Source organism: Xiphophorus couchianus, chromosome 9, assembly GCF_001444195.1.
Source record: "Xiphophorus couchianus chromosome 9, X_couchianus-1.0, whole genome shotgun sequence".
Classification (NCBI taxonomy): Eukaryota; Metazoa; Chordata; class Actinopteri; order Cyprinodontiformes; family Poeciliidae; genus Xiphophorus; species Xiphophorus couchianus.
Window position 1 is genome coordinate 6,812,843 of NC_040236.1, and position 12,168 is coordinate 6,825,010.

Below are 12,168 nucleotides of genomic sequence, written 5' to 3' on the forward strand. Positions count from 1 at the left end.
ACGTACAAGTCAAGGTTTGCTACTATTTTTCATTCTTAAAGCAAATATTAATTTGTCTTACCATCATGGATGTAGTTTCCACCTATTTCTATGTATTATTAACAACACTGCCAGAGCAAAAATACATCCTACTTTTAAAGATGCTTTTTGCAATCTTTAAAAAACAGGCAGATTGCGATTTTACTCAAACTTTAAAGCAGGTGAGGGTATTGTTACAGGAGTGAAACAAAAAAATTATATAAATTTCATTTAACATACACTGCTCAAAAAAATAAAGGGAACACTTAAACAACACAATATAACTCCAAGTAAATCAAACTTCTGTGAAATCAAACTGTCCACTTAGGAAGCAACACTGATTGACAATCAATTTCACCTGCTGTTGTGCAAATGGAATAGACAACAGGTGGAAATTATTGGCAATTAGCAAGACACACTCAATAAAGGAGTGGTTCTGCAGTTGGGACCACAGACCACTTCTCAGTACCTATGCTGTCTGGCTGATGTTTTGGTCAGTTTTGAATGTTGGTGGTGCTTTCACACTCGTGGTACCATGAGACGGACTCCACAACCCACACAAGTGGCTCAGGTAGTGCAGCTCATCCAGGATGGCACATCAATGCGAGCTGTGGCAAGAAGGTTTGCTGTGTCTGTCAGCGTAGTGTCCAGAGGCTGGAGGCGCTACCAGGAGACGTGGAGGAGGCCGTAGGAGGGCAACAACCCAGCAGCAGGACCGCTACCTCCGCCTTTGTGCAAGAAGGAACAGGAGGAGCACTGCCAGAGCCCTGCAAAATGACCTCCAGCAGGCCACAAATGTGCATGTGTCTGCACAAACGGTTAGAAACCGACTCCATGAGGATGGTATGAGGGCCCGACATCCACAGATGGGGGTTGTGCTCACAGCCCAACACCGTGCAGGACGCTTGGCATTTGCCAGAGAACACCAGGATTGACAAATTCGCCACTGGCGCCTTGAGCTCTTCACAGATGAAAGCAGGTTCACACTGAGCACATGTGACAGACGTGACAGAGTCTGGAGACACCGTGGAGAGCGGTCTGCTGCCTGCAACATCCTTCAGCATGACCGGTTTGGCAGTGGGTCAGTAATGGTGTGGGATGGCATTTCTTTGGAAGGCCGCACAGCCCTTCATGTGCTCACCAGAGGTAGCCTGACTGCCATTAGGTACCGAGATGAGATCCTCAGACCCCTTGTGAGACCATATGCTGGTGCGGTTGGCCCTGGGTTCTTCCTAATGCAGGACAATGCTAGACCTCATGTGGCTGGAGTGTGTCAGCAGTTCCTGCAAGATGAAGGCATTGAAGATATGGACTGGCCAGCAAGTTCCCCAGACCTGAATCCGATTGAGCACATCTGGGACATCATGTCTCGCTCCATTCACCAACGTCACGTTGCACCACAGACTGTCCAGGAGTTGGCGGATGCTTTAGTCCAGGTCTGGGAGGAGATCCAGACCAGGTCAGGAGACCATCCGCCACCTCATCAGGAGCATGCCCAGGCATTGTAGGGAGGTCATACAGGCACGTGGAGGCCACACACAATACTGAGCCTCATTTTGACTTGTTTTAAGGACATTACATTAAAGTTGGATCAGCGTGTAGTGTTATTTCACTTTAATTTTGTGTGTGGCTCCAAATCCAGGCCTCCATTGGTTAATAAATTTGATTTCCATTGATGATTTTTGTGTGATTTTTGTTGTCAGCATATTCAACTTTGTACAGAACAAAGTATTCAATGAGAATATTTATTTCATTCAGATCTAGGATGTGTTATTTGAGTGTTCCCTTTATTTTTTTGAGCAGTGTACTTGAATGGTTTAAACTATTTTAAAGAAACTTTATCGATCATCTTCTGTGTCTTTTCTTTGCACATTCTCCTCACACTTAGACTAGCAACAAAAAGTTTAAAATAGATCTCTACAGCTTTGAATCTGCTCTGGCTTAATGAGATGTGACAACTCCAAAAAAAGCAGAAAAGCTATTCTCCATTAAAGTATTAACGTCATGTATAAGCTGTACATGATGTTTTTCATGTACAGCTTATACAATTTGTTCTCCAGGATGTCCAAGTGTGGTTTGTTTTGCTCGCTCTCAGTCAACAGGAAGTCCTTTAATGCATTGCAACAAGGAGAGCAGCTTTATCATCATGCACTGCTTCAGCACATTTTATGAGCTTCTTGGTTTTGTTTTTTGTTTTGTTTTTTCAACAAAAAAAAAACAAATGAGTCTTCCACTTTTCTAGACAGATGTAAGGACATTTCAAAAGAGCCCATGTTTTCAGCTTTGATCTCTCCAAAAGTGATAATGGAGCTCTTCAGCCATCTTTATTTGGTTGTAAAATAATACAATTTTGGGATTAAAATCATACCTGAATTACTCCAACTTCAGCCTCTGTTTAAAAGCATCTCATTCAACAGCTTCATTGGATCCTCGCACCTTCCTATTCCCTTTTCACCTCCAAATATTCTTCTTTACTTTTTATTACCTTGCCGAACGGGGTTCAGACTTGTTCTACTTAGCTGAAAAACTGTCATGGACTCCAGCCAAATATCGTCAATGTTTCCACCTTTTCCATTTTGTCTTTACTATTTAGGTGTGGCCTGCATTTGCAAATTGAATCTTCTTTTCAAGCAGCAATCGTTTCTTGTATTGTAGTACAAAGAATTTGATCAAAGCTTTTCTTCACTTACTAAAGGGTCTTTTGTTGTTTTGTTTTTTTCAGATTTTTCTAAACTTACTTGGTCACAATTTATATTTTTTCTATGCAACAAAATATTATACTTAACATCAAAGAAAAAAAAATTAAGAAAATATTTAATTGGTAAGATAAGTTATAGAAACTATAAAGTAACGACTTACAGTTAATGTCAGAATTAGTTGCCTCTGTGATGAAATAACACAGGATGTGTTGCTTCTAAACGAAGACAAAAACTAAACAAAGTTTGGTAAGTATCAAACTTTTGTTGATTTGCTGAAATGTAACAGGAAATCTGAATAACAAGTTCAAATTTATTAGTCATCTTCTGCTTTACTTCCAAGACATTACTTTCAATTAGTTCCAAAACCATATATAAACATTCAGTTAACTTTACACCATACCTGTGTAATCAATGAGCAATGACTCTCACATAAGGACTATTAGCAGGGCCAGTCATGGGGCAGCATAACGACGTACAGTAAACCCAAGCATAAATGAAAACCCTCATCAGAGGGCAGCTTAGAGTGCTTTTTGAACATTCAACCTTCAGTCCAGTATTCAAACTAAGGACATATGAAACAGCAGTATTAACAACTTAAATCACCCATGTAGCATGAGGGCATGTTAATTAAAATGTCTTGACTGAAAAACAAAAACAAAAAAACGATACTTTAGCCTTAAAAAGGCAATTTTCTAAAAAGTATTGGATTGCATAAAGGAGATGACCAGCTGAAGGAAAATGCATCTCCCAGGTCTTCTCTCAGGTATTAGAGAAGTATAGAAGTTAGAGAAGCAACAAGCATGTTGCTTGTTTCTGAAAGCCATTACACTTATCAGCTAAACATATTAATGCCTTGTTTTTCTTTATTTTTATTCCATTTCCCCCTCTTCATTTTCTAAACACACACTTCACAAAATACTATTAGCCTGATAAATATCTGTAAAAAGGTTGCTATGCCCCCCAAAAAACTGTTGGGGAACTGCTGTAATAGACAACTTTGTGGACGTTTGACTGCACAAAATATAGATATTTTAAAATTATGAATGGTTAAAGCGTTTGATGTGTGTGTCCAAATTTATGAGTATTTTTGTCACTCAAACTTCTAAAAGTGCAGACACTGTTTATGTTTAATTTAATGGGCCATTTTTAAAGGGATATAATTACATAGTTTCCAGGCACATAGTGAACTTTCATGGCACAATCAAAAAAGTATGCTAGCTCCAATCCTTAAAATAAATGCTGTATATATCTAACATGACATAAATAGTTATTTAACTTCATAATTTGAGCCTTTAAAATAGCCTCTGTCTCTTTAAGAAACTCCTACTCTTTCACATTATCACAACAATGTTCCCCCACTATGCCATTTACAACTCTTCTTAGGCTGTTGGACTGAGAAGTAGTTTGTATGATAATCTCAGCAGGAGTGCAGCTCCACCAGTGTTTGCTACCTGCTGCTGCCACTAGTCTGAAGGAGCTTAGTGGGTAAGGCGCACGGGAGGGGAGCTCTGTGAGGACGATGCTCTGCTGGAGACTGCAGTTCCAAGGAAGAGATTTGTGAAAAACCGTGGAGCTTTGTGAGAGCAAATATTTAGGCACCCCAAAAAGACAATGGACATTCAAGAATTTGTCAAACATGCTTGAAAAACATTAAAGCAACACTTCAGGTATGGGTTTGATGAGGGAATAACATTATGACATGATATAAATTTCTTAAAAGACAGTTTTACATGATACTGAAGTTTTTGTTTTTTCTACAGAAGAAATATTCATTAAAGAGCTTGTATTTTTAAAACTACCTTTAGAAACTTCCTTAATTCACTAAAAGGTATAGTAAAAACAATTAAAATACAGATAACATTTATGAGTAGTAATTGTTTAGAGTATAATCAATATCTGCTTTATAATTTGTACTGTGCAGCAATCACGGGAGAATTTAATAAGTACATCTTGCCAGCTCCAGGTTAGATCCCACATTTACCTCAGAACTGAATTTAATATTTAAACTTTTACTAATTGGGGCGATGAGTTGACTCAATATTTAGCTTAAAATTCAGTAGTTTTGTCGCATGTCACCTTGATAAAAGAATATGATTCAGTTAAATAAAATGACACATTTCTTCTCAATTTGTATACCTGACTGGTCACATGGATGTCTCATGAGATGGGCGGTAGAAAATGTTCTTAGCAACACCAGATTATATTAATGTCTCGTTTGGTCGGAGACTCAGGTAGAAATCTGGGCATCAGTGAGAGTGACGGTTAACACCAGTAGTCAGCTGATGCAATCCCATTAGGCAGTTGCATGTAGAGGAGGATTCCGTTGCGTTGCATCAGAAAGTGAGACAGGAGATGTGAATTGAAATGTGTCATCAGACCCAGGTGAGGGCATGAAGCAGAGGAAGCACGCATGCTATGGAAGGGTGGTTGTAAATGGGGGGAACGTTGTCACATTCTGGGCAGGAGTGACAGTGCACAAGCCGTCTTTGCAGCAAGCCGTGAAAACGTGCAGGTTTCTCTAGCGTGGGACCCTCAAAGCCCCCCAGAGGAAGCCGATGCGAGGGACGTGTCTGTGGTCATGTCAGACTGCCCCGATTCAGAGCTCCGGTCTATTATTATCCCCAGGAAACGGGTAATTACGGGACAGCTCCTGGAAGAACTCCAAAGCCCGACTTTTGTGTGCGCATACCGAAGTCCCGAGTCGCCCCGTCCCTTGGCAAAAACGGCGACCCTTATTCGCTCTGCTATTTCTGAAACTTGGCTTTATTATCCCGCCGTAGTACTCGGGATGCTTTCTCATGTCAAACTGGAGCGGCCAGTTCGTTCTCAGCGCACCCACGCTCTTTGCGCGCAGTGTGGGCGTGCGTAATTTGCGCTCATTAGGCTTTTAGTTTTTCCTAAAGTTGTGTAAGGCGTTATTTTGAGGACAATTAATGGAGAAACACACGCATGAATAGACAATAATGTCACAAATAGAGGTTCGTTTGTGTGAGAGCAGAAATCAGGCACTAAAGTAATCACCAGCTCAGCTCCAGAGTGACAACACATTCCCCTTTCAAGTTATGGAAATAAACTGAAACTGACTTTAATGGATGTATGTTGTTCTTAAAACGCGGTGGTTTGGAGTAGCACCCGCGTGATAATGGGGGTTGGGTAGGAAGAGGGGGTCCTTGATTGCAACATCAAACACTGGTGTCGTCAGCAATACGTGCCAAGCACCGCCTGTTCCAAAATAAATATTGACGTGATTGTTGTATTCAAATGAGCGACATGACCGGACACGGACGGGCCAATCAGAGCTCATCGTATCATTACACCTTCTTTTCAGAAATCATTCATAACGCCGATGCGTCAAACACTCACAGAGCGACCGGCTATAAATACGGCTGCGCGCAACGCACAGTTTGACATCTTCCAAAAATCAAACGAAAGGCACAGAGTAGCAATCGTGGGAATTCAGTCCGGCGCTTTTTCATCTGCAAATTTTCTCTGAACTGCTCTTTATTACATTTTCCAATTTAATACTCAGAACATGTTGGCTGTGCGTGGATTGAGGCACGTAGCTGTGGCAGTGGCTGTGTGCTCGCTGCTCGTTACGGTGACGCTGGGGTCCCCGGTGGTGGGGTCAGAACCGATCCGATGCGCCCCGTGCACCCCGGAACGACTGAGCCAGTGTCCGGCGGTGGCGCCCGGTTGTGCCGAGGTGCTGCGGGAGCCCGGATGCGGATGCTGCCTCGCCTGCGCCCTGAAGGCAGGGGAGCTGTGCGGGATCTACACGGCGCCGTGCGGTTCCGGATTGAGATGCACCCCGAGACCCGGCGACCCCCGGCCACTGCATTCCCTCACCCGCGGACAGGCCGTATGCACGGAGAGCGCTGCGCCGGCGCCCACCCCGGAGCCCCAGACTCAAGGTAGGCCTCCCACGTCCACGGTCACACATCCCACAGCCGCAGCGCTGGAATCAGACGAGTTCCTCATATATGTGATTTAAGTCCTGCCAGTCAGACTCTTTTCTCATTCATTCATTCATTTGCTTGTTTCTTCACCCAGACCAGGGAGAGCCAGACGCTGAGATGGACAACTCAGCCATCACCGGCTCCAGCTACCTCCCCGGTCTCCCCTTTGACCCGCGGGCTGTGACTGAGGCTCAGGAGAGCATGAAAGCCAAACTCATCGCCATTCGCAGGAAACTGGTGGAGCAGGTGAGACACACGTTGCTAGCGTGAAAATGTAGATTTTTGAGAGGATGAAAGTTTTTTTGGAGGGTTTAAAGATGACCGGTGACCACCAGGGGGAGCTGGTGCGCTGTTTGAAATTAGAGGGATGCGACGAGACTCGTGTTTCCTTTTATGCCTTGGTTTTATTTGTAGTTTAATATCAGAACCCCCGTGCTTGCTGCTTGCGAAAAAGTGATAATAATGTTTTTGATTAATCCGTTCGCCACTGGTTCTTTTGTTTAGGGTCCTTGTCATCTGGAATTGGTGACTGCTTTGGACAAGATTACCAAATCCCAAGAGAAACAAGGAGAGAAGTTCACCAAATTTTACCTCCCCAACTGTGACAAGCGTGGCCTTTACAAACCCAAGCAGGTTGGTGTCTTTTGAGGATGATGAACATAGATTTTAGGCATTGGTGAGGCTGAGATTTGCACAAGATGATAACAAAAGTTATAATAAGACAGTTTTTTTGGTGTGTGGTTTTTTTTGTTGGTATTTTCAAATCAGTTAATACATAAATATAAAACATGATATTTGATTTATTGCAAGCATTCTCAGCAAACCTGTGTATGTGAGCTTCAAGCAGATTTTTCTCAGGCTTCTCATAGGAGACCTGCTTTGGTTGACTAAACACCAGCAGGTCTTACGGGGTCTCAAATTGGCCTTAATTAAATCAGTTTAAATTGTGCAGTACATCTTGGACCCATATGGGATTCCTTTTTACACAGTTATTCTGCATCCAGCCTGTAGAGGTGATTAACACGGAGCCATTATGTAAGCTGTAGACCATCCCATCTGGGGCCCATTACTTATCTAATTTATTACCTATATGAGACACATATGGAAACCATGCTGGGATTTGTAATGCAACAAAATCACTTTCATATATTCTCTAAAGTTCTTATGTTAATGTTGTCCATGCATGTGTTATTCTGTTTTTGATATGTAAACCCTCCAAAAATTATGTAATACCATATAGTCTACATGTGTTCTGCTAAGCAAGTTTACAAGCTATTAGTTGTGTAATTAGTCAGGCTCTCTGCTTAGGTAGCGGCTGCAGTTGGTCGCTCTTCAGACGTCCCACTCATTGCTTCCCAGCTGTAGCTTTAAAACAGCAACACTACATTAATAAAAATGCTGGGTGGTATTCTTTCAGTTTCCATGACTGTTCATGTTTCTCATGTCCAGAAAATGTTCTATCAAAAGTGTCTTTTTGGTAGGCAAGGGAAAACTACAGTAGCTTTATCGAACCAGCTGACTTGCAGTGTGCAGCAATAGGTTGGGGAGAGGTAATTTGACACAGCCAGAGAAAACTCTCAGAGCTAGCACTTTTGTTGACACTCTATACAGGAATTTAACCATAGTAATAATACTGAAAGGCATTTGAGTGTTTTTTGGAACCATGTATAACTTGATATTCACCAAGTTTCATTTTAAAGCTGATACATGCCTCGTGATCTGTGAAAATGAAAGCAGTTGAAATAAGAAGGCTTTCTGTTTCTGTTTCCCCCACAGTGTGAATCATCTCTGGACGGACAAAAGGGGCGATGTTGGTGCGTGAACACCTGGAATGGCAAGCTTTTAAGTTCCAGCGACCTGCCTGCAGATGCCGAGTGTCCTTAAAGAGATTGGTCCGATCTCACAGTAAAAGAGAGAAAAAAAAGAAGAAGAAAAAAAGAAACGAAGAAGCAAGCCACTATTTTTCCTTTTTTTTTGGGTAGCTGTTATTTATTGACCTTGTCCATGGTGGTGTTTAATTCAGGTACACTGTCATTACGGGGCTATAGGTCCCAACCACCCTGAACCCCAAAACCCCCTTCCTCTACAAACTTCCATCCCAAAGACACAAAGAAAATCTATTTTTGTTTTTTCTGTAAAAGAGATTTTAATGTTAATGCATTTACATTATGCTCTATAGCCTTATTTATTTTATTGCTTTTTATTTGTTATTTGTAATTATTCATGAGTATTTATATCTTTTTTGCCTTATTGTTATTATCTTATTATTTTTATGAGTGTATAAAGTGTATATATGTATCTTGGCCCCCACAGCTCCACAGCTGAGTTGAGCTCGCTCTACCCTTAAGGAGCTGTCTGGAGGTTTGGTTTGAGAAAAACCAAGCAAGAACAAAAGCACTGAGTGACCAAATCTCATTTAGAAGTTTTTCTAAATGATCTTCTTATTCCATTTTTATTATTATTATTATTATTATTGTATTGTTTTTTTTTTTTATTTAATGAAATTATACATCAGTTTCTGTAAGTTAATGCAAACGCTCTCAGTTGGGAATCCTCTACACTCTCAGAAATCATTTCCCATGATCCCATGGGTCTGCAGATAGCATGATGGGTGGCAATTCTCCCGAGCCTCCTCTCAAACGGGTATCTCTACATTAACCTACCTCCAATATTTACGTGTCTGCTGTCATTTTTTTTTTGTTTATGTTTCTGTCCTCTTTGACCACATGACCACAAAGAGTGAGCCGCTTGACTCGGCTCTGTATACATGCTGCTGTTGGAGAGAGAATTGTATTTTATGTGGATCTATTCCAAAGTGACTAACTCTATGTACACTTTTGTTACTGACATGTAATAAAAGAAAAAAGGTGATATATTTAATAAAAACATTAGTCTCATTTGCACACCTGTCATCTTTTCCAAATTTTAACCACAAGCTTTATTCTATGTTATTACAATCTATTGGCTAAATTTGAACTCATGTAACTCAAGCTTGTTGTCACCAAGCCATTGCTTACACTGGTCAAATATCTTACCAAGAAGGATAACTTTAGATGTAAAGTTGGCTATAAATGCCAACAGTGTAGAAATTATGGAACCCATCAGGGAACTACCCAATGAATAGGCCTTGGGTAAAACATAGAATAGAAAGAGGATAGATTTTGGGACTGAATACTGCGGTACCTCACACAAGACATTGTTAGATTCTGACATGATTTGGTTTGCAATATCACTGAATTGCCAAAAAGATAACAGTGAAACCAGTTAAGAGCCATATCTGATAAACCCACTTACAAAGTTTCTTAACCAAAATACTATGATCAACGGTTTGCAAGGGAGATGTTAGATCCAGTAGAGCCATTGGTGTTGATGCCCTCAAATCTCCTGACAAAATATCACTAGATGCTAGAGAAGCCTGGAGTAGTATTTAAGAAAACCGGTGAGGCTGTAACTCGCCAAAGGTCTTCTATTTTTCTCCGTGGGGCAATAGTGGTGACGGTGGTAGGAGTAATCGGTGAGTTGTTGATTTGAACCCTTGCTTCAGTCTCAGTTGTATCCATGGGCAAGACACTTACCTGGTGGTGGTCATAGGGACTGGTGCATGGCAGCTGTGGCTGCATTGTAGTAGCTTACTTTCATCAGTATGTGAATATATGGGTGAATGACTGAAATCTAAAAAGAAATCTTAGAAATGGGCCTGTAATTTTTGAATTCGAGGCTTTGCATGTCAGTCTCTGGATGTGAAAGTTGATAGAGACATACCCCAAAATATATGTAGCTGTGAACTTTTCTGATTATTATTTGTAAAATTAATTTTAAAAATTACATTAAAGTTTTTGTCTGTAATCTGAAAAAATGTGAGCGTTCAAATTGGATGAATATTTTTCCAAGGCACTATAATTGTGGAAATAATCACAAAAGCGCCAACATTCGTGGCTTAATGCTTTCCAGGATCATGTTTCTCTGTCTGTAGTCTGTTTTGTTATCACAGAGATCTAAAGTGGAGGTGCTCGTCTATCTTTAGCCGGCTCAGCACTGCCTTTTGACCCGCTCTGTTTGCCTTGGTTGGGCACAGGAATTTGCCTCAACCTCTTATGCCCACTGCCAGCCTGCCTGGCACCACCAGATTTATTTTTGTTCTTTACAAATTCAACCTTTGCTTCATCTGTATTGACACATTCCACCCCTGAGGAGAGCTTGATTGCTTCCCTGGAGCAAATTTTTGTCCTGATTCTCTGCATTAATTAAAGGAATAGTTCACATTTTTCAGAATTGTTGGTCCAGTAATGGCTCATGAGCAAACAGTACCTTACCTGCAGTAAAAAAATTGCTTTGCTTTTAGCTTTTCAGCCAATGGCTACTAATACAAAAGTAAATTTCAATCATCTTAAAACATCTCTGAAATATGTCATATTTCCAAACATATTAACATACTAACTTCCAAACAAACTGTTGACTTACTATTGGCATCTAACATTTTTTTTATTGGATTGAATAAATGTATCCCAATTTCTAAATGATTTTGGTGTGAGATTATGGTACTACTATATAATGCTCTTTTACTTTAAGGGTTTTTACACATTTTCGCCTGGGATATTATTGCATGTGGGTGGTGCTTAGATGATCATTGGTGCAAGTCACAAAAGAGACAAATCAAAACATCATAGTCAAACTTCTTAAAATGTGTTCATTTTTTATTTAAAAAATGACATTAAATACAAAGTATATCTTGATTCAAAATCATTTCCTCTCTTGGAAAAAAAAATAGCTTTGTGATTTGTAGCTTGTACCACGAGAAGCTTGAATAAAACATTACAATACCCGTGAACAGAGAGAGCTTCAGCTTTAAGAGGCTGGTCTGAAAACTGAATAAAATGTGACAGAACAGAAATGTGACCCTGGTTCTGCGCTGACTGGCAGAGGCGGGATGGCTGGGTGTGCATGGAGGGAAGTGATGTTGTGAGAGGTTCACTGTCCTTAAGGGTTGGTGAACATGGATGGCCGAAATGCCACACTGAAAATGAGTGGAGGTTAGCAACAGAAGGAAATGGTTCTTTAAGAAGAAAACATTCATTAGTGATTATAGTCCCCAAAAATACACTGAATCATATAGACTGTGCTGTGCAATCGGTGAGTCACTGAATTCTTCATAAGAAAACCAATTTTGGATCAGCTTATAATTCTTTCATAGATAAATAATTTTTATTTTTACGCACTGTACATGATGTCCAGTCAGACATGTAGCTGGCCAGGAAATATTACTAAAAATAACAATAAAAATAATAATATATAAAAAGACACACATACAAATATTAGGGAGGGAATAGCTTAAATGTTTTCTGTTTGTTCCTCCCCTTTAATCAAGTCTTTAAATAGATGGGATTTAGCACCAATAGGCTGGTTGTAAGTTGCCGCCATCTGAGTGTGTTAAGTTGATGTGGTGCTACTGAGCTACTGGGCAGGCTCTCTTCGGCCATCTCTCCACATTTCAAGTC

At 40.6% G+C, this 12,168-nt stretch overlaps 1 protein-coding gene across 1 annotated transcript; it reads left to right on the forward strand.

The window, feature by feature from the left end:
• Positions 1-6,071: 6,071 nt before the first annotated feature.
• igfbp1a (insulin-like growth factor binding protein 1a) lies at positions 6,072-9,570 on the forward strand. The gene is made up of 4 exons (XM_028028692.1): positions 6,072-6,628; positions 6,768-6,919; positions 7,178-7,306; positions 8,450-9,570. Exons 1-4 carry the CDS (start codon positions 6,250-6,252, stop codon positions 8,555-8,557), a joined length of 768 nt encoding a protein of 255 aa, XP_027884493.1. The 5' UTR covers positions 6,072-6,249; the 3' UTR covers positions 8,558-9,570.
• Positions 9,571-12,168: the final 2,598 nt, after the last annotated feature.